General features: G+C 40.8%; 1 protein-coding gene across 3 annotated transcripts in view; it reads right to left on the bottom strand.

The window, feature by feature from the left end:
• TMEM131 (transmembrane protein 131) overlaps positions 1-22,727 on the bottom strand; it is a 160,542-nt gene that overhangs the window by 49,166 nt on the left and 88,649 nt on the right. For all 3 annotated transcript variants that reach the window (XM_059720971.1, XM_059720972.1, XM_059720973.1), the window contains exons 5-11: positions 14,859-14,982; positions 12,543-12,659; positions 7,135-7,257; positions 5,859-5,939; positions 3,770-3,920; positions 3,622-3,678; positions 2,419-2,480 (exon numbers count right to left, since the gene is read on the bottom strand). In XM_059720971.1, coding sequence (XP_059576954.1) covers positions 2,419-2,480; positions 3,622-3,678; positions 3,770-3,920; positions 5,859-5,939; positions 7,135-7,257; positions 12,543-12,659; positions 14,859-14,982 — 715 coding nt within the window. The remainder of the gene's footprint in view (positions 1-2,418; positions 2,481-3,621; positions 3,679-3,769; positions 3,921-5,858; positions 5,940-7,134; positions 7,258-12,542; positions 12,660-14,858; positions 14,983-22,727) is intronic.

The following is a 22,727-nucleotide window of genomic DNA, read 5'->3' as shown; positions in this document are numbered from 1 at the left end:
CCCGACACACAGCAACAAGGAGGGGAAACAATTTCCTTCCAGCCCTATTTGGCAACCAGAAAAGCCCTATGCAAGGGAAGTACTCATCGCATAGCACAGGCATAGCTACTCCTGACCAATGTTTATCCAACCTCTTCTCAAACACTTCCAATTATGCAGATTCCACAACTTCCCTGTGCAGTCACTGCTTTACTGTTTTAACAGTCAAGACATTTTTCCTGAGATATAATCTAAATCTACTTTGCTGAAACATAAAAGCTACTGCTTTTCATCCTTCCCTCTGCAGTAAGGGAGAACAAGTGTTCTCCCTTTAAAGCAGCCCTTTAGATGTTTGAAAACTGCTATCAAGTCCCCTCTTAACCACCTCTTCCATAAGCTCAACAACCTGAACTTCCTTGAATTAATTCCCATTTGAACCAGAGGGTTTTTGTTTGTTTGCTTGTTTTCAAAAGAAAAAGCATCACATTTTGACTTAGTGATTGAAAGCCCACATATAACTGCTGCTAGATTTTTTCAGTGGTAAATTATCTTCATAATTAAAAATACGAATTGTTTCTATTCTGAAATAATCTAGTTTCCAATTCCTGCCATTGGATCTTGCTATATTTGATTAAAAGGCCTCCATCAAATTCTGTTTCTTGTGTTAGATCATTTCTTAACATTTTCTTTAATAAGTGAAAAAGAAATGGTACAACATGTAATCTTAAAAGACTGGGGAAATATGCAGAAGAAAGACTGGCAAAAGAGTGGGAAAGAAAATAAGAAAAGAGACAGAAGCAGAAAGACAGCAAAAGTAGTGCAAAAGGAGGATGAAAACAGAGCCAACCACCAATGGAATGTTAGAAAATAGAGGAAATCCAGAAGACAAATTTCCAAACCGAATGCTTCAAGAGAGCACCATGCTGTTAGTGAAGTCTTCTACAGAGGCAGCCTGGTGACCCTGGAGCTTTGTCTCTTAAAGCTATTGTTTTTCATCCTGCCCTCTGCAGCAAGGGAGAAAAGTTCTTTTCCCTTTAGAGCAGCCCTTCAGATTTTTGAAAACTGCTATCATATCCCCTCCTAATCATTTTTTCCATAAACTCAAAAAGCTGGACTACTTTGAACTGATTCCCATTTGAACTAGAAGTTATTGAGTCAGGAAAGTTTCTTTAGTATGCATCCCTGCCACTGTAAGGCAGGATACTGGGCTAGACAGACCATTGGTCTGATGCAGCATGGCACTTTTTATGTTATGTTTTTAATTTTAAAAATTATAACAAAAATACTTCAGAGGAGATTGTCACTTAAAACTTGCTCAGCCAACTAGAAAGTGAAGGTAAACCTGGGGGGCTAGGCCCTTTCTGAAGGCTGATTTTGATAGCTACTGTTTCTGCCCATGTGGCAAGAGTGTGCAGGGAGACATACTGGATGGAGTGCACAGCATGCAGCAGCTCAGCACTGCCTTGAACTGTATAGATAAGGAGTCTGCAACCTGTGGCCCATGGAGCCATGATTTTGGCTGCATTTGGCAGCTGAGGGCTTTCCCTCTGCTACGCCACAATTGGGTGCCCAGGGATTCAGTGATGGGGGGAGCTCTGCCTACACTACGCCTCACTAGTCAGGCAGCCTGGGTTCTGGCAGAGGGGGACTTCCACTGCCTGGCAGCTGGGAAGTTAGGGAGAAGTGGTGGCAGTAGCCGGGTCCTAGGTGCCTGCTTACCTCCAATTTGAGCTGGGTCATTCTGCTCCTCATGCCCCTCCTCCTCCTCCCAAAACTAGAGATTGTTGCTGACCCCGATATAGACACACTATGAGAGGCAACAACTGTATTTTGAGAGAGGACAAGAATTTCAGCAAGCTCTTCTAGTATTCCCCCTACTTGGTCTGCCTTCTGAAGCTACTAATTGCTGGCTGTCGAGTGTCACAGCTTTAAGTGGCCAAAGCATTATAGCAGAAATCTTAAGACACATTGATTTAGTAAGCAGCTGAATGTTCATAGAGAATGGTGGTATCAGGCTAATACATTTTAACACTTATACAGAAGAAAGCATAACAGCAAAAAGAAAAATATTTTCACCCTGAGAATGAAAATCTAATTTCGGGTCACTATAAATGGTTTCAAGGAAGGCTAAAGTCAGGCAAGTTGTGTGAAATGGGAATGATAGTAAAAAGGATTAAAAAAATATGTTATAAGGTTTAGAGTCAATGTCAAAAAGATGTCAAGCTGTTCCTTGATAATGAGCCAATATACTGTTTCAAAATTCAGGACCACTAGTTCAGGGAGAGAAACAAAGCTGGTTTCCTAGAATTCAACCTTGAACCTCACCTAGTACAGGTGTGGGCAATATGTTTATTTCAATACATGAAAGTTTAGACAGAACCTTCTTCCTCTTTCATTAAAGAAATCATAACTTGTCAAATTAAAAGGAAATAAACTTACTGTAATTGGCACATCTTTTGTTCCTGAATTTAATAAATGCAGATTTAAAATTTTTGGCAGATCTGTTAAAACAAAGAACATCAACTATTATGCTTTATTACTGTAAAACCCATTATACAAAAAGGAACCCACTCCAGCCAGATTTCAACACAATCAACTATTATTCAATAATTGAAAATACTTTATAAAAGGTCAACCTGAAAATCAAAAGAATATTGCACTGAAAACTATATTTTCATGAATTAACTAGATTTTGTGTACTTGAACTGATCTTGGGTTCTGAGTCAATAAGAATTCAACACATTTTTAATACTAGCGATTACACCTGTTGTATCAATATTCCCCAAATAGTGACTACATTAACAATCCTTGCATATAAAATGAAATAACTCAGTAAAGCAGCGCCACCCACATCAAAACAAGACATACTGAACTAATTTTTCACTTTGACAATATTATATGTTATTACAATGTCATAAAATAGACACCTGTATGTTGCTCTCTCCCAAGTATATCCTTCAAATTCTCTGCTTACATTTAATATTTACGTATCTTCCTAGACAACCTTCACTGAGCACCTTTGCCAAATATTTCACTCATAAATAGCCAATATTTTGAAGTAGAAAAATTAAATTACAAAACAAGCTCAATAAAGTATTTATTATTTGTGTACAGCAGAGGTGCTCAATCCTTTGGCTCTGCAAGCCAGATGAGTGGTGTGGAACCAATTTTTGGGCTGGATTGGGCCTGTATAGCAGGATCAGGCCATGCCTTGCTTCCACCAGCCCTGCATACGTGGATTGGGCCCTGGGGCCCTGTGCTGGCACAGTGTGCTGGGATTAAGCCCAGGGCTGCCCTGCATGTCCAATTTAGTGTGCAGAGCCATGGCCCATAGGGCTCCCAATGGACTCATGGGCAGCCCTGCAGGCCATATGACATAGCACTGGGGGCCAAAAATCCATGGTATGTAGTATGTCAATGTTTGAGTCATTTAGATTTACAATAAGCCTTAAAAAAGAAGTCCAAAATTTTATCTTTATTGGGTTGGTTGGTCTACGTTACTACTATCATCAAAACCGCGCAGTAACGTTCATCTTTCTTTAGAGAAGTGTGGAGGAGACTTTCTACATGTATTCCCCACTACTCAATTATATTTTGTATTTTGGTGTAGTTTTACATTAGACTTTGAAATCTTGTACTTGCCTTGTGTTCGTAGTGTACCAAAATCTAGCATTTCTGTTGATGAATATATTCCCGGAGCTTTATAAAAAAGCAAAAGAAAACAATTAGTACTTTCTTATCTTAATACACCAATCTGAGATGTATACATTTAAACTCTTCTTCTACAAACCTGTTGTGACTTCTACCTCAACAGGAAGAATGATAAATTCTGTGTTGTCCGAGGCATTTGTTTTTATTCTAATGAAGGCTGTGTGATTATCTGCTTCTCTTGAAGAAAAACTAGCTCTCATTACTCCCTTTGTTTCATATGGAGGAATTTCCTAATGAAATAATCAGAGACAGGTGAGAATGCAGTAACTACAAGAAGACTTAACAGCAAAACATTCTTTTAAGGAGAATTAGAATATTATAATATGATTACTTAGTAGGCAATGCTATAAAATAGTATGGGTGGATTACTAGCTTTATATTTATTTTAAAAAGAAAGGAAAGGCTAATTCAGCAACTTAGCGAAAGTATGAGACAAGAATACAGATATCTGCATCACAAATGTGTCACATACTGCTTTCTAATAGTGCCATTGGTGGATTTATAGAATCAAAGAAACAAGAACATGAAGGTTGGAAGGGACCTCAGGAGGTCATACAGGCCAAGCCCTGCTCAAAGCTCATCCCCCAACTGTATCATCCCAGCCATGGCTTTGTCTACCCTAGGTCTTAAAAACCTCCAAGGATGGAGATTCCACCACCTCTCTGGGTAACCTGTTCCACTGCTTTACTACCCTCCTAGTGAGAAAGTTTTTCCTAATATCTAACCTCAACTTTCCTTGCTGCAACTTGAGACCATATAGTAAGTGTTCTCCCTGTTATAGTAAGTGTTCTCCCTGTTCACCAGAGCTCCCCAAGGGATAATGAGGATTAACAGCCAAAAACTTCAGGAAGGCCGAATTAGAGTAGACATAAGAAAAAAGTTCTTTACAGTGCATGTGTCCTGGGTCTGGAACAAATTCCACGCAGAGGTGGTGCAAGCACCTAACTCTGGACTTTTTCAATAAACAGGTGGATATATTTCTTGCTGGGGTCACTAGATCCCAGCTGACTTTTCACCTATGGTGGGGGGGCTGGACCCGATGATCTCATGAGGTCCCTTCCAGCCCCTAATGTCTATGAAATCTATGAAACCATTGCCTCTTCTCCTGTCATCCGCTACCAGTGAGAACCATCTAGCTCCATCCTGTTTGGAACCTCCCTGCAGGGAGTTGAAGGCTGCTATTACACCCCCCCCAGTCTTCTCTTCTACAGACTAAATAAGCCCACTTGCCTCAGACTCTCTGACCCAAGTCATATGCCCCAGTCCTCTAATCATTGTCACTGCCCTCTGCTGAACTCTCAATTTGTCCACAACATTTCTGTAATAGAGGTCCTAAAACTAAGCACAGTAATCCAGATGTGACCTCTCCAGTGCCAAATAGAGGAGAATAATCACTTCTCTCAAGCTGCTGGGAATGCTTCTATTAATGCAGCCCAGAAAACTAAACCCCATCAAAAAACAAATTGAAGCATAGTTTTGTTCTTTATTAAATGCAATACATGGCTCTGGGTCCCTTCCCCAAAAACCTGAAGAAATTTCTTTTTCACTCAAGACAAAGAATTGAGGGTATTTACAGAGAACAACCATTGCACATTTAAAATGCTGTATCTTGCATCCTAAAGGCACAGTCAAGCTACTGAAACACGTTTTTTCTTTTATCCTGAGGGATAAAAGAAAAGCACCTTGTAGGAGTTCCTCCCACAGAAGCATGTTATTCAACTCCTAACATGGGAGAAGGGAAGAATCCAGTGTACATTACACACATGGAAGAGATTTCCATAGTTAATCAACTACAGAATGGGAGTGGTGAAGGATCATCTTTTCCTCCATGGAAGCATGAACAATGCACATGTGGAAGCCCTATGAAGCAATCCTTCATTCTGTAATTTATCCATGTACATGTTTTGACAACTAAAATATGACTATGTTCAAATAACATCATGACCTTAGCACAAGTCACTGTATTTTCCCATTTTTCTCCATTTCAGAAAAAATGCAGCACTATGTATGCAATCACTTGTAGCTTAATAACTCATCCAATTCCCTTCAAGTTAATAATCATGCACATTGCTTCAGATACTTATCTACTCTCTAAATATTTGCAGGCCAAAAAAAAAGGTCTATCAAATTAATAAGCATGTAGCCTGTTAGAAAACACTGCCACTCACCCATAGTTTTCTTGTACCCCCCTGCTGGCCTGTTGGAAGCTCTAGGTGGAGATCACCTCCACTTGAATACATTTCTACTACCTGGAGGGAAAAAACACACAAAAACAACCAAACAAAAAAAATTAACTGGAGTTTTCCATTAGTAATGCAAAATTTTACCTATGATGTGATAGGCTACTGGTTATATCCTGTATCTTGTGATGAAGCCAATCCAAATTTTGATAATATTAATTTTGCTACTCCATAGATCAGTATTATGCTTCAAAACATCTTTTACCGCCTGTCATAATTTGGGAATCATGAAGCGTCATGTTTACAGAAATCATTTCATGACAGTAATCAGAGGCTGATTTTGTTTTTCTGAAAGGACACAGCTTGCACTTCTAAAATGCATTATGCCCGAATGTTAGAAATGAGCAACTCTGTCCTCAAAAGATATTTGTTTAAATTAAAAAACACTATATGCAATAAGATAGTTGATGTAAACGTTTCTTAAACAAAACTTAAAAGGAGAGAATAAGAAAATTAATTTTATTTATTGCATTCAAAACAATACTGTTGGCAGTCTTCACCTACTAATTAAGGGAACTTTTTCCCTTCTCTTTATTTATGTTAGAATATAGATTGTATTTTTCATCCATAAATCTCAACAGTTTACGAAGGTGGGTTAAGAATGATCATCTGCCCCCCACCTTACAGATGAGAAACCAGCACAAGGAAGTAACATGCCCTGTTTCTGCTTACACGATAACTCAACTTTATACTCTGCTTAGAAAAAGATCTACTGTATTTTGCTTGCTTTAATGTTTCTTCCTTAATTACCAGTGAAAGCAACAATTAATCACATACACTCATTTCTATAGTGGATTGTCAAACTTACTTTCCTATTTTTACACTAATTATGAGAAATGTTTTTAAAATAGCTAATTTAATTTTTTTCTACCTTTTTATTTTCAAAGCAGTTTCAGAGTAAGGGTGCAATCCTGCTAACTTCTACGTAGTTCTCTGCATACAAATAATCCCATGGATACTTGTGAGTTAAGTTATGCAAGCAATCAAATAAGAAATTAATGCTTTCATTTTTGTGCAGTTAAAAGAAAGCAAAATTAACCATGTTCAAGGCACTAAAAAGGGATTCAGATGGGGAAAGCTGGAAGATTTTTAAGCAGTAATAAAACTCACTGTTTTTATGGCAGTTTAAAGTAGATATTAAACACAATTTCAATTATTACTCTAAAATGTAAGTGTGCATAGTAAACTGCCATTTTATGCTCACCTGTAAAGGTTCACTGTGGGGATTGTGTATATTAATTATAGGAGAAAAACTGCTATTTACAGGAACTCTTGCTCCAATAAAAGGGCGCAATCGATAGGGGTTCGGGACTCCAATGCCAAACACCTGTTTCAAAGGGGAGAAAAAATGTTAAAAAATGTCTGCAACGAGCATATGCATCTATGCAGGTTAATGTTACAGAATAGCCTAGCTACTTCTTCAAATAAAAAGCGTGGTTCCAACTGAAAATTAATTTAAGATAATAATGTTTAAATCAATGCTTTTATATTAATTTGGCTCAGCCTACGTCTAAAGATGCTGCTTTTACCTGCCATTCTATTCAGTTCTGACAACTGAACACACAGCATAAAAAGTCAAAAGCCTTGTTAGACCAATGGTCTATCTATCTGGTTCCAACATTTGTTTCTGACGTAGTAAGTATCAAGTGTAACAACCCATAGAAATACAGCTACAGAACAGCTCATTCATAAGGGAAGTTTTCTCCTAGCTCTATCATGTTGGTAGCTGTTTTACATCCTGAAAAATAAAGGTTTCTATTTTTCTACCCCATTTGTTTTACCTACAGATGTGCTTATCAATATGACTTATCCTTTTCAGAATCCTGAAACTACCTTTGTTTCCATGATACTTCCTGGCAATGAATTCCACAAGGTAATTGTGTGTCAAATAAAAATGTTTTGTTATCATTTAAGCTTTTTTTTTTTTCTTTTTTTGAAAATGTCATCGTTTCATAGTTGGTAGGGTCAGAAGGGACCTGAGCAGGTCATCAAGTCTGACCCCCTGCCATGGCAGGAAAAAGTACTGGGGTCAAACGACCCCAGCAAGGTGTTCGTCTAACCTCCTCTTAAAGACCCCCAGGGCAGGAGCCAGCACCACTTCTCTTGGAAGTTGGTTCCAGATCCTAGCCGCCCTGACTGTGCAGTAGCGCCTTCTGATGTCTAGTCTGAATCTACCCTCTGCCAGCTTGTGACCATTATTTCTTGTCACTCCTGGGAGTGCTCAGGGGAACAGGGACTCCCCCAATACCTGCTGGTCTCCTCTGACTAGTTTGGAAATGGCCACTAGATCCCCCCCCTCAGTCTTCTCTTGTGGAGGCTGAACAGGTTTAGGTCCCTTAGCCTCTCCTCGTAGGGCCTGCCCTGCTGTCCCCTGATCATGCGGGTGGCCCTCCTCTGAACCCTCTCAATGCTGTCCACAGCTCTACTGAAGTGCGGTGCCCAGAACTGGACACAGTACTCCAACTGCGGCCTGACCGGTGCTGCATGGGGGGGGGGGGGAGGAGATCACCTCCTTGGACGTGTTAGAGATGCATCTGTGGATGCATGACAAGGTGTGGTTGGCTTTCCTGACCGCGTCTCCACACTGTCGGCCCATGTTCATTTTGGCATCAATAATGATTCCAAGATCCTTTTCTGCCTCTGCACTGACAAGAAGGGAGTTCCCCAGCCTGTAGGTATGCTGTTGGTTTCTTCCTCCCCAGGTGCAGCACCTTGCACTTGAGAACAGGATGGGTTTCAATGCTGACATCTGCCCACCCCTGTAACCTGTCTAGGTCCAATTGCAGCCTATTCCTCCCTTCTAGCGTGCCCACATCCCCCCCACATCTTAGTGTCATCAGCAAATCTGAATAAGGTGCTTTTTACTCCCTCGTCCAAGTCGCTCATGAAGATGTTGAACAGCACGGGTCCGAGAACCGAGCCCTGGGGAACCCCACTGCCTACATCCCTTCAGGTCGAAAATGACCCATCCACCACCACTCTCTGGGTGCGGCCCTCCAGCCAGTTAGTGACCCATTTGACTGTGTAGGTGTCGACGTCACTGTCTCTCACTTAAAAAACTAGGGGACTGTGTTGAAGGCCTTCCTGAAGTCCAGAAAGACTATGTCCACTGCTCCCCCTGCATCTAAGGATTTTGTGACCCAGTCATAGAAGGCCATCAGGTTGGTCTGACAGGACCTGCCTCTAATGAATCCATGTTGGTTGCCCCTAAGCATAAACTCCCCTGCTGGCCCCTTGTGGACATGCGCCAGGATAATTCTCTCAAAAAGCTTACCCAGGATCAAGGTAAGACTAACTGGCCTATAGTTCCCTGGGTCCTCCTTCCTCCCTTTTTTTCAGTTTTGTTGAATGTTCCCTTCTTGTATTATATGGAAATAAAAGCCAAGCACTTTAAACTCACTATCCTCTGCATTAATTTGTATGCTTCCATTTTTTCCTCATTTCTAGTGTTGCTCTACTGGAACTCCTGGCAGCCATTACTTTTGTTATGCATTATACCAGGGGTTGGCAATTAGTTCAGCTTGGAGGGCACTTAATGAGTTTAGTAAGGTGTCAAGGGGCACACATGCAAAATCTTTTAGAAGATATCATTTTAACAAATTATAGATAAAAAATGTTTTAAAAGTCAAACATCTACTATAAGATATTTTTGATTTTACTTAAAAAATAAGTTTGGTCCTGATTTATGTTTGAATAGGTATACAGAGGTGATTGACTAATACCTCAAAATAAAGTCTTACTCTTGTATATTGTGGGGTGGTGTGTCTACGTGAAGTGGGGCAGGTGTGGGGGGGCTGTGTGCATGTGTGCAGGGAGCTGCCTGTGTGCTAGGTCCTGGGAGCTGGCCAGTGGTGCAGGGAGGTTGGGACAGGGGGCACATGCAGCACAGCTTGCCTGAGCAGTGCAGGTGCCAGTGTAGTTCCACACTCTACCCCCTCCCCACTTGCAGCTGCCCCCACAGTGCTCTGCATGGGGCTGAGCCCTGCCCACTGCGGCCCTGGGCAACCTGCGCTGCACTCCCGCCACCACCTGCTGGCCTTGGCTGGTGTACCTTCCCTGTGGGGCTACTCCCACTGAGGCTGCAGTTGCCTAAGTGTTGCTCATTTCCCCCCAGCTTCCAATGGCTCCTATTCCTGCTGCATTGCTCCAGACTGGGGGGAGCTGCAGCCATGCAGCTCCTGCCCAGCACATATTGCTCCAGCTCCCAGCTGCCTTCCACCCATTCAGCTACACACAGGTGACTGCTCATTGCACTGCGGGGGTAGAGTGGGTAGAAGGTGGCTGGAACCCCATGCGCTGGAGCAGAAGCTGCCCATCTGCAGCACCCCCTACACCTGGAGTGGTGCAGCAAGGGCTGGAAGAGGAGCCACTGAAGGTGGTGGGAGCCCACCAGTACCCATGCAGCTGCAGCTGCATTGGAAGCAGCCCTCCTGGGAACCTGTGTGTACTGGCTGGGGCCGGGGCTGGCAGGCGGGAGCACGGTGCAGGTTGCCCTGGGCAGGAGCAGCTGGGGCTCAGCCCCGTGCAGAGTGCTGCAGGGGTAGCCATAGGCCAGTTCCAATCAATTGGCAAGAGCCTGCCTGTGAGCTGGATACAATCAGTTGGCAGGCTGGATCCAGCCTGTGGGCCAAATTTTGCATTTTACAGAAGTCCTGTGCAACAAACTTAACAGCCAGATGTTAAACCAGTCTATCCTTTGATAAAAATGGTGAATAAGCCAAAAAAAAAAAAAAAAAAAAAGGTGCTCACTGAACAGCAACTTTTTTGTGGTGCAGAAGAAGTATCTTGGGATAATTTTAACGTGTGGCCAGCTGATGTGTTATGATTTATTGTGCAATACATTTGCCATGCATTATATGCAATAGCTGCCAGGGCCCCAGAGAAGAAGTAAAAACTCTAAAACCTAATAAATGAACTATTAACATGTTATGATTAAGCTCACTAGAGTCAGAGGTCTCCAGAGCAGCCACTGAGGGATGCCCTGAAGCAGCCTCATTGGTTTAACACAGGTTTGGAGTGTGCCTGATGGATTTGGAGGGTGCTTTGGGTTGCTTTGGCAGGGGTATGCCCCTGGTATGCTGTAGCCAAGCCCTAAGTATTACATTCAAATCCCCTTGCTCACAAAGAAGATCGCTTTATTTCAGAAGCAGTTGTTTTGACTTCAACAGGACTATATGTAGAAGTACTATTTAACATGAAAAGGAGTTTCAGATCTGGCTCTTGATATCTAAGCCTTCAGTACAATATGAAAGGAAAATACTATCACTGTCCATTAAAAAGCAAACGGACAATTTTGGCAACCGTGGCTAAGCCAATGCACACCTTTGTGTCTAGAAAATTTTAGGCAGGGTGCTCAGTATCCAATTTCCAACAAAGGTGTTTACATATAGTAGTTTGCAAGCTTAAGCGCTTTATGGATCCCAGCACACGCAAGACAACAAATTCTATGATACTTCTGTTTACTGTAGTCCCTCTAGGACAGTGGTTCTCAACCTTTTCTGCAGCAGGACCCATTTGTACACATTGATGGCCAGTCTCAACTCAGTAAATAGTTTAAGTAGAAAACAGCCCCCTGGCCCTGCCAATGCCCCTCAGTCCCAACCCACTCTTGGGACCCGCTGCCCCCCGCCCCCCAGTATGTGGTGCAGGGGATAGGTGTGTGGGGCAGGGGGGTATGTGCCCCCCACCCAGATTTATGAACTCACAGTGGGCATAGAGCTGCAGTCTGGTTAGAACAGCATGGGCAGGAGTCACCTCCAAGACCCAGAGGGCAGGAAGCTGGTATGGGAAGGCAGAGAGACTTGTTGCCCATAACCCCACCCCACATCTGCACTGGGGTAGAGCTGCAGCCTGAGGGGAAGTGGCAGTGATGGTCAGGCTGTGGTGGAGTAGAACCATGGTCCAGTGTGGAAACACTTGGCAGCACGAGGAAGTAAGGGCAGGGTACCTCTCCCCCCACACACATTACTCCTCACGCCGCTGGCTGCGTGACTGGCGCAGGGGTCCCGGTGGCGGAAGCAATGAGTCTCGCTGTTCTGTTCCACCCTCCTGGACTAGGCCTTGCCCATTGGGCTTCAGAGACAGCTCCTGCTCATACTGGTTCAGCTAGGCTGCAGCCCTGTGCCTGCTGTGAGTGTGCAAATTTGGGGGGGGGGGCATGTGCCCCCATGCCTTCCAGACATGTTGCCTGTGCCCTGCCCTCCCGACACACTGTCTACACTCCACCTCACAGACTTACCTGCAGGGACCTACTCTCCACACTGCCTGGCTGCCATGTGCATGTGTGCACATGCATGTCACCCCCTGCCAGATTACCATCTTCCTGCTCTCCCCAACCCCAAGACACCTCTTGCAGGCTAGAACTCTGCCAGCCTGCAAGGGAAAACCTGTAGTTTCCCATGTTCTTCTCCTTTAAAGGAGAATCCATTTTTAAAGTTTGTTGATCCATTCTTAAAGTCTGTTTGTGACCCTTTCATATATCCTTGCGACCAACAGGTTGAGAACCACTGCTGTAGGAGATGGTTAAGGCATTTGTTAAATACCTCTGTACTTCTTTTTTTGTTAATTATTTTAGAGGACGTTAAAAAAATAACCTCTAGATTCTTCTCTTACCTGGTAAGTAAATACCCCATGATTAGAAGTATTAATAAATAAAGTGTTCTCTACATTTCCCACTACTCTTGCAAGGAAAACTACATCAAAAGACGTATTCCCTCCTGGAAGAATTTTCTGAAAAATAAAAAAAAGTAAGAGAAAATAAACACAGTGGAAAACTCCACATCTTTCAAGTTAACAGCATTATCTGATCTATTCAAGGCTTCACAATACTGCCTGGCAAACTAGACCTAAATTCTACGAAAAGGAGTTTGTTACCTTTAAGGGCAGTATACTAGAAATTTGGAGTTAAATGTAGATAGAAAGCTAGAGAAAATTTAAGCAGAATTAAGTATGAATGTTTTGTTCAAAATGGCATTTAAATAAAATATATTCTGAACCGCAAGCTTTACTTTTCAGCCTTCTGCAGAAATTTTGTACTTTGCTTGGTAAAAGTTGGTTAAGGAAAACTGGATGTCTGGTAAGCTGTTAAAGGCTTTTCTTTTTTGAGCAGGGACTTTTATCTACTTTTGTGTTTGACAGCATCTACTACACCACAGATGCTACCAAAAGTTATTAAAAATAGATGGGCATTTTTGTTGAAGTGTTCAAATGTTAGATTGAACAGTGCTAACATTTAACATCATGGCATTTTAATGTTAACACTCTAGAGAGATCAATGTGGCAATTTATACCACTGTTAGAAAGATTGTTTTCGAATGACTCATGCAGACCTTTCTCTGATTCCTACTAGTTTGTTTCTGTAATCATTCAATTTACAAACTCAACACTTTTAAAACACAAAAGCTTAGATGTTATGAAGGAAAAAGAGACTTCTGGAGGAATGTCAGCAACCACAGTGTGGCACAATAAACGTGACTTTGGTACAGAAGTACATTCTAAAGTTAGAAACTGAGTATCATTTCTACCCCCACATTTGTATTTTTTCCCCAGATCAGTTTAAAATAATAAGTGCATACTTAAAATGTAAAGAGGATCAATGCAGAAAAAATATAACTGAATCTGGTGTTTTGCTTTGTGTCTGTAAAAGCACAATTTTAAGCGCCATCATAATTGCTCAAAGAAGGATTTTATAATCTGAATACAAATTGTGAGAAGACTATTAGGCACTATCAAAAGGCTCTGATAATCCAGCTTTATCAGTGCCCTACCAAAATTAATTCTCTGTGCCCATTATCTTTAATTGAGGGCGGGTGGGGGGGGGGGGGTGAGAATACAATTCATTACTCCTACTCCTTTTTTTTTTCAAAATGGAGCAATGGACCATTTGTTTTTAAATATTTTCAGCATTGCAACTTTCTTTTTCAGCTCCTTTGCTGTCTATCCTTCTCCTGACAAACGCATCCAATTTATTTAAAAATCAAAAATTCAATATATAACTATGAATTCAAAGACAAATAATGGTAGGTTCCCCTTTAAAAATAAGGAAACGGTCTAATAGTGAGGAAATTTCAGCTGTTTATCCTCAAAGCATTTCAGTTCTCTCTGTTGACCTCTGCCAGTGCTGATCATCAATATGCTTTAATTCAAGATGTAGTTGGTTAGTTTAAACCTGGAAAAGTAACCCTGAAAGATCAAGCTTTAGTCTGATAAATTAAACCAGGTTGAGGATTTCAATGAAGGTTCTTTTCTCAGCAAAGTTAACAAAGCCCTTACTGAAAACTATTTAGAACATGGGTAAAGGGATACTTATAGTTAATGTACCATATATAGTACTAACCATTAAGAACAAAATAGATTCTTAAATTCTGTTCTTTACTTCTTATACTGGACTAGAAATATTGCTACTCTTCTAGAAAAGTTACCTGTTAGTAACAACAACACCTGCATCCAACTTCAAGCTAAGTTTGAATTATTGACAATGCTGCTACCAGTGGTGATAGTAAACACCCTAGAAACCTTAAAGGGTACAGAAACTTGTATATTCATCAACCTATCCTAAACATTCCTCTGCACAAATATGGAGATTCACCAATGAGCTCAAGAAATAAGTCTTTTTTGTTTCCAAGTTAAAATGAAAGTTATTTTGGGGAAAAGCTTTAAAGATTTGCACAAGTTGAAACTACTTGGCAAGCTTTGAGGGCTAGGAGGAAAACCAGAAATCACAAATGTAGCCCAGCATTATTATTTAATTGTTGTAAATACTTTTGAAAATGCAAGCTTGTATCAAATTATCCTGGTAACTGCAAACCGAAGAATCCAGAAAAAACTTTGACAGTTAAAAAAAATTTGCTTAAAGAAATTATTCATAAAAATAAAAAAAAGCAAGTTCACCCTGAAGACAGGATAACCTTAGAAGACAGAGCAACTCACCCTATTTTGAAAAAATGATGCATGAAAATGTGATGTTGTAGCAGATATTGATACTAATGTAATAGTTTCTTCTGAACTAGGATTATGGAGGTAAACTTTTTCCATTTTTGGCATCCCAACTGGCCTGTCAAAAAATAGAAAGAAAACAATATAAATTCAGAATGCTCCGCAGCATTTTATAAAATAAAAGTATTGTTTCACATGATAAAACAGAAGAGGAAATATGAATTTTCATAAGCAGTAGTGAGCACTCACATAGACTAGCTTTTTAAAATGCCCTCTGATACCTGAAAAGTATTTATTTGTTAGATTTAGATCTAACGCTAACAAATGTAGCACCCTGACAAAAGCATTTTTCCTCTACTATCATTGTTTTACTTGTTTATAGTTCTCTTACAGCACTTGATACATGAGTTCTAGAGAGTTATGAGAGCATAAGATCTTCTGATCTCGTTTCCTGAAGTCTGTTTTAAGAAACTGTTGTATTTTCACCAAGATGTGAAAACCAGCAAAATGCAAGCTTTTAGTAGTAGTGAATCAAACTGATAATTTGTTCTTCCTAGGCACTAGATTCACTTCCTCTATTAAAGCATATTGTGTGTGCCCGTAAGACGTTTCAATTTTAATATTAAGTTCAGGTTTCAATCTCTGAAAAAATATTTTTCATACTGTCTAGTGAATCTGTAAAAACATATGCAGTTTATAGATCTATAGCCAACAATTTTGTTCAATCACACTTTAAAATTACCCTCAGCCCATAGATGTGTACCCAGTTTCTTAAACGTTAGCCTGCGCTTAATACCTTTGTTCACAGACAGCATATATGCCAGAACTGCTGAATAAACTTATTAACAGGCTACCATTCAACCAAACTCAATAAAATTTTGTCTAATGACAAGTCGAATTACCCACAAGATAATTTCACCAACTCTCTACCCTTCTATTTACTCAACCTCTCTCATCAGAAACTTCCTCTTAAAAAGTTCAAATTGCATGAATATAGCATTTGGGGTTGTGTACGTGATACCCATATGTTGAAGCATCCACATTCACTGGCAGCATATATATGTGGACTCAAAAAAAAAAAAAAAAAAAAGATAATTTAGATGTGACCAGGTTAAGTTCAATGCACTGCAACAAATTCAAGGTCAAACTAGATGACTGAGTGGTATATTCTGGTCTTCTGATACCAGAACATCAAAACTAGATCACCTCAAGAGTAATTTTCAAATCCCTCTGAGGATTTGCAGTTAATGTTGAGAGCAGCCTAGCACTGAGTGCTTTGTATTCAATCAAGGACTCCTTTGCTCCTCTTGATTTCTTCATTAAAAAGAGCAGGAAATAAAGACTGCAGTGTCTTTGTGATAAGGAAACAGCTTTTATTCTAATTTAAGGTACAAGAAACTTGCTTTCTTGTATAGCAATTCTTCTCTTTTATGGAATGATAGGAGGAAGATAGAAGATAATGGTTTCTTTAGGTAAGCCCTAGTTCCAGAAAGTACTATAATGAGTTGTTGCATCACATCAGCTCAAAATAGGGATCTGCAGAGAAAAGCCAGGGGGGTTAGATGGCTCATTTCCTGGTTTATTTAGTCTTCTTTTAATCTCCAAGTGAAAGTTTGTTTGGTCCTCTATATAAAGTCAGTATTCATTCTTTTATGTACGTTCTAATTTTATGGATGAAAGGACTAGAAGTCTTGTTATAGAGGTTCTTAGAACCTTCTATTATCTCTTGATGAAGGGCAATTTTTAATTTTGGGAGCTCTATCATTAACTGCACGTTAATATTCAAATGAATCATACGACTAAGGAAGGGTGGTAATGCTGTCTTTCTTGATACTGGTTTTCTGACGCACAGTCACTAGTGATACCCAGTAACTTACAATGCCCACATAGAAAGGAATCTAACAGCCTTCATTAATGACTCAGGCATGCAACTGCTAGTCATTCTAAGGTGTGTCTACATTACCTTCTAAGCAGGACAATTGCTGAGCTCTGTGCCTCCAAAGCGATGCAAGTTTAAAACTACCTCAGACCTTTACACAAACCTGCAGTCTGCTGTGTAGACACAATCTCTTAGCGAACATTTAATTATACTGGTAAATTCCTTACGCTGAGCCCAGTTAATCCCCAACATGGCAAGTAGCTGAGACTAATCCTCGTAAGATCTTAGTTGTTGATTCAAATTTAATCATCAGAGGTATTTACCTATTCACTTAGGGCTGGTTGAAAAAATCGTGATTTTGATAAAACATCTATGGCTTCTTCCCATTCTATATGCAGTTTAAAATTTGAACAAATGCATACCTGCCTTCTGAAATTTGCAAGATTTCATAATTTAAATATTAAAAGTTTTTATAGTAAGCTCAGGAGTTTCCCTATCCAGCCACCTCTTCTTTTACTTTTCTTTATAGGAAAACTGAAAGATGTGCAGAACTGGAAAGATTCTTTACAATTCTGAACTTAACTCCAGAAGAAAGACTAAAATGGGCTGAACATATCCCTAAAATGGCTCTAGATCTGGACAAAATTTTCATACATTCTGAGGCTATAGCTTTAAATTCTTTCTCCATAATCATAATTGGCAGCTACTAAAATACTGTATTTTCTCATAAAAACACACCCCAAAACTCTTTTCTGAAAGGCAGAATGAAGAAAAAATAAGTGAAATAAGATTTTGCCAGAGTTATGGCTGCATAGAGTAGGGGCAAAGTCTAATCTTCAGCTGACTCACCCACCCTTTCTTGCTTAACTAAAGCTGAAACCTCAGCTGTTGCTGAAGACTGGTCTCCATGGGTGAATCTATGACTTTCAAGAGAGCTAAGGAGTTTCCAAGGCTGTGAAATAAGAAAAGCCAGAAGCAGCAACCCTGCAGTAACAAAGGTTAGCTTGATTAGTAGAACATCAAGATCTTTAAAAAGGGAAGGAATTAAAGCAGTGCATTCATATCCTAGCCAGAAAACCATCACCCCTTCTTGATTTATATACCTCAATTTTGAGGGGAGGATTTTTTGGGAAAAGGTTTGTGTTGTATGCAAGAAAATACAGTAACCACCCCAGAGGAATGCTTCCCAACAGAAAGATCTATTTGACAACGAGTAAAAAAAAAAATCCTTGTCCAAAGGCACCAGGAATTGATTTCTGATCTCAAGTGTGGCCATCAAGATTTAGTCCTGTGTAAGGGTACACAAAAATTTAAGAGAATTTATGTGCTAAACAAGCTGTCTCTTTTTACCAGACAGGTGAAAATCCATCTGTACCACCTCTAAAGAGATCTGTATGAAGGAAACACACTCTTTCATTTAGAATAAACTGGTTATTGCATATGTTACTAAAGGTAAAGTCATTTTTCATCTATTATTAGTGATAAAGTTTTGCACTCTTGCCTCTATTTTACTGAAAGCAGGATGTTGGAAAAGAGCAGAGTACTAAGAGATCACTCTGTGTCAGAGGTTCTCAAGCCCTGGCCTGCAAGCCAAATGCAGCTCACAGAAATTCCCAGGGGGCCAGGAAATTTGATAGCAGGGGAGTAGTGGCAATTAATATTGCCACTCTTCCCTTGCTGCCAAATTACCAGGCTACCCTGCACCCTAGCCCCCACCCCCCAGCTGGATCAGGGACAGTATGCCCCTTCGCACCTCTTCACCTGACTCGATGGGGCCCACCAGCCAGATCCACCCCAAGGACAAATTGTGCCCCGCACATATGGCCCACAGGGCAAAAAAGTTGAGCACCACTGCTATATGCAATTCCTGTTTTTCTCAATTACATATAATGGTGGTTCCAGCTGATACAGGCAAACTTTTCTGAGCAAGATAATGAAGAGACTTAAAGAGAAGGGTCACATTAATAAGGGAAAAACAGAAATCACAGAAAACACTACAGCACTATCCTAGAAACAAAGCGTTTGAATCATCTTAGTTACTGTTGAAAGTTAAGAAAAACTTGAATCCAAGTGTTCTGTTTTTCAAAGATTATATTTTTGTATGAAGATTTCTTGCTAGTCTCCACTTACCTGCACAAGTAAAAGCACGTCTGAAAACAGACAACCCCCCCCCAACACATTACCAGTCTTGTTTCAAATGGCTTTTAAAACCCTACAGCTGAAGCAAATTATTTTCCAAGCCAATTACTCAACATAGGTGAAACTAAGTCAGAAGGCAAAAAACTTTATTACTTTGCCAATGTCTCCCCTTATAACATATATAAAAAAGGATGGATAAATAGTTGATGCCAATTTAAACTTAAGAAAATCTTTCCATTCTTATCCGACTCCAAAACAGATGTGAATTAAGGTCTATAACAAAAGAAAAAAGTGTTTTATACTCTGATTACTTCTCAAATACTGTATTTTCAACCATACAGCACTACCCTGAATATAACACACAACCTCTTTTTGAAAGGCACCATAAAGGAAAAACATTTTCACTTTGTATGGAGGGCAAGTAACTGAGTAGCAGCAGCTGGGAAGCTGAGCCTACTCCTCAGCCTGCTGCCAGCCCCGCATGCTCGATGGTACCTGGGATAGATCCCTGTGTTGAGAATGAGGTTAGGCGCGGAGCCCAATCCAGCACACGGGATGCACGAGGCCCAATCCAGCACACCCAGTCTGAGGCTGTCACTGGGTTTGGTCACAAACTGACCCTGGGTGCCAGCTCAATCCAGCACAAGGGCAATGTCAACCAACAGGATGCCTCCCTCTCCCCCAAGGTTTTGGCAGTGCTCTGGTAGCCACGGTGATTAAGGCTGCCACCACTACCCTGTTGCTGTATTTCTGCAACCCTGGAGATGGGCAATTCTTGCATACAATGTACATCCCAATTTACTCCGACTAGTTTTGGGGGAAAAATGTGTGCGCTTTTTTGTTAGAAAATATAGTAAGCAATCATTTAAAGCTCTTATGCAAGCAGGTATTGACAAATGCACTGCTTCGATATTTGGTTCTGTGTAAGAGCTACCTTAACACCACTGCCTTATTTGTAAGAATAGTTTCTTAAAAATGTAATAGCTATACAGATGCAAATTAACTTCTTACTTGCTCTAGTAGCATACCTAAGAGGGGAAGGGCACAAAAAACTGTCCCCAAACCACCAGCTGCACCAGCAGCAGGGGGACACCACTGCCTCCTATTTGCATTAATGGACTGCAGTTTTTGAAGAAACAAGAATCTGTTTTGGAGTCTGATTTCTTGGCTTCTCAGACCCTGAATCTTACTCTTAAGTGGCACTTTGACACAATTGCCTTTTCTCCATGATAAAAAAAAATTATACATTGAGGAAATATATAGAAAATCTCTATGGACTATAATTGAAAATGACAGCCTTTCTATGGTTTAGTCAATCTAAAAGTATCAATGTTTTGTATTAACTCACAAAAAACCAGAATTTCCTGTTACATTTGCCTTAATTTTCTATTAAATTTCATAGGTTTTTACATTAATTTCCATGAAATGCTGTTCCTTTTCTATAGGCCCCTGGTTGGTTCCATTAAATTATATCAGAATTTTCCATACATTTCCTCAATATATCACTTTTTTTATTATGTAGAAAAAGCTGTTGTGTCAAAGTGCGTTCATATTCAGATGTGAGAAGTAAAGGTATTATACTTAATCTTAAATCACATTCTTGTAAAAATGATTCAAACAATTGAACGTTGGCAATTTCTTTCAAGTCAGAGGCCACTTTCTATACCATCTTCAGAGCAACAGCAGGCTGCCAAATGTAAGGTTTCAAACATAAAATTATATAAGAAACAGGAACACATTATGCCAGTTTGGACCCGAAATGAAACTCTCTTTTCAAAGCTATGCAAAATAGTTCTAACTTCCACTGATTAACAAAGGAAAATCAAAAAGTCAGATTTTCAGATTTGAAATACAGTAGATTTCTCAAATTAAGGGAGAAGAGTGTTTACTGTGCCACAGAAGACAGATTTCAGTAATGCTTGGAGACTCTCATAGTCTGTTGTTAATTTGCCAATCTTGATTCAACAATCTGGTTGAATAAACTGCTTGCTCTTATAAAATGAATCATAGTTTTAGTGCTTGTGAGAAACACTTGATTGTGAGTAAATGAAATGAAGAGTAGGGCAGCAGACAGCAAGTAACCTCCCTCATATAAAGGCATCAATCTCTAGAGCTGAGAGATTAATTTAATGTTTTTTCCATTCAATTCTTGGTTGCCTCAAAAGAAATTAACAAGAATTTTGATAATCGTAAGGGCTTTTCTGTAACAAACTTCTGTCCCACAGGAATTTACTTAATGTCACCAACACTCTTTATATATTCAGCTGTCTGAGTGATCACTACACATCTAAGAACAAGGGTTTCCAAAGTTTTGTCCCTGAGGGGCCATCTCAAAGGGATTGTCCTGGGTCAGAGGCCACACTTTGATAACCCTCGATTTAGACCATCTTTAAAGTAGCAATGTAACAATACAGCATTCAGAATTCTATCTAATTAGCTTTTAAAATAAGTGTAAAGAGGAAGCTTAGTGCATGCCATGGACACTATGCTGAGACCAGACCCATTATTTCATAGGACTTCATATATCTAGGTACACTAAGCATACTTGTTTGAAGCATTAGAATTGTTGCAGAAATTTGAAGTAGCAAGGAAATCCAAATTCATGAAAAACTACCCTTTTCTGTCATGACTGCACACTTCAGAAATTACATAATATATATATATATATATATATATATATATATATATATTACACCTGAGTAGCCAAGGATAGTTTCACTGTTAAAATAATCTTAGACTTTAAAGTTGCATATGATTTTAAGTGGAGTTGATACAAGACTATCAAGTATTAAGATTTATTGAAAAAAACAAACCCTTCCAAAATAGTCACCCAAATATGCATAATTAGTCTAAATTTAAAATGTCTTTTGACATTTTTAGAGCTTGTTAACTTATGAAGTATAGATGCACCAATACATTGGTCCCATATTGTATCAACACTAATAAAAGGAAATTTGACATTATCCACAAATCGGCCTTTTTTAACTGATGTGGCCAATAACGTTGCTGATAAATGCGTGCAGCTTCAGTGCAGCATGTAGGCAGCCAGGAGAGCAGCCCGGCAGCAGGTAGAGCAATGTCTGGCTGGTAAGCCTTTTTTACCAGCCGGGGGGGGGGGGGGGGGGGGGAAGGAGAAGGAGACTGAGGCCTCTGCAGTGAGGGAGAGAGTAGGGCTGGGGCAGGTGCTGCCCAGTCCCAGGGTGGGGCTGGGCATGGGACAGAGTCGTGAGCGGCCTGTCCGGGGGACGCCAGTGGGGCAGGGGGAAAGGCTCCTGCTACTGCATGCATCCTAGGAGGGCATGGGAGGCATATGCCACCCAGATCTGCACATGGGGTGAGTGTGGGCTGCTGCTGGCTGGGGTCAGCACCAGGCTCTTCTTGGTGGGGGTGCTGGGAGGAAGGCACAACATAGCGCAGGGCAGGGCTAAGGCTGTAGGGCACAGAGCCCCAGCCCTTAGCTGGCTGCCCACCTCTGCCCCATGCACAAATCTGGGGGGCATATGCCCCCCATGCCTCCCCCAGGAGTGTGTGCAGTGGCACGGAGCCACCCCCTTCCTTCCCCACCCCCTCCCCAGCACCCCTGGACAAGCCTCATACAGCTGTCCCAGAACCTGTTCCAGCCCTGGGGTCCCATTCACCCCAGCCCCCACCCACTCCCTCCCTCACCATGGGGGGGCCTCAATCTGTCCCCCCACCCCCTCCCCTCCATAGACTTATCTGTTGGGTGTTGCTCTACATGCTGCAGGGGTGCATGCTTGTTTGCATGCATGCTGCGGCTTCACTCAGTGTCCCAGTATGGCACTGATATATCAGCGCACCTCTAGTGTGTCTGTGCATCCCCGCCT

The sequence above is a fragment of the Alligator mississippiensis genome, chromosome 1, assembly GCF_030867095.1.
Source record: "Alligator mississippiensis isolate rAllMis1 chromosome 1, rAllMis1, whole genome shotgun sequence".
NCBI lineage: Eukaryota > Metazoa > Chordata > Crocodylia > Alligatoridae > Alligator > Alligator mississippiensis.
The sequence above is the reverse complement of the archived record's forward strand: the minus strand, read 5'-3'. Positions and strand labels throughout refer to the sequence as shown.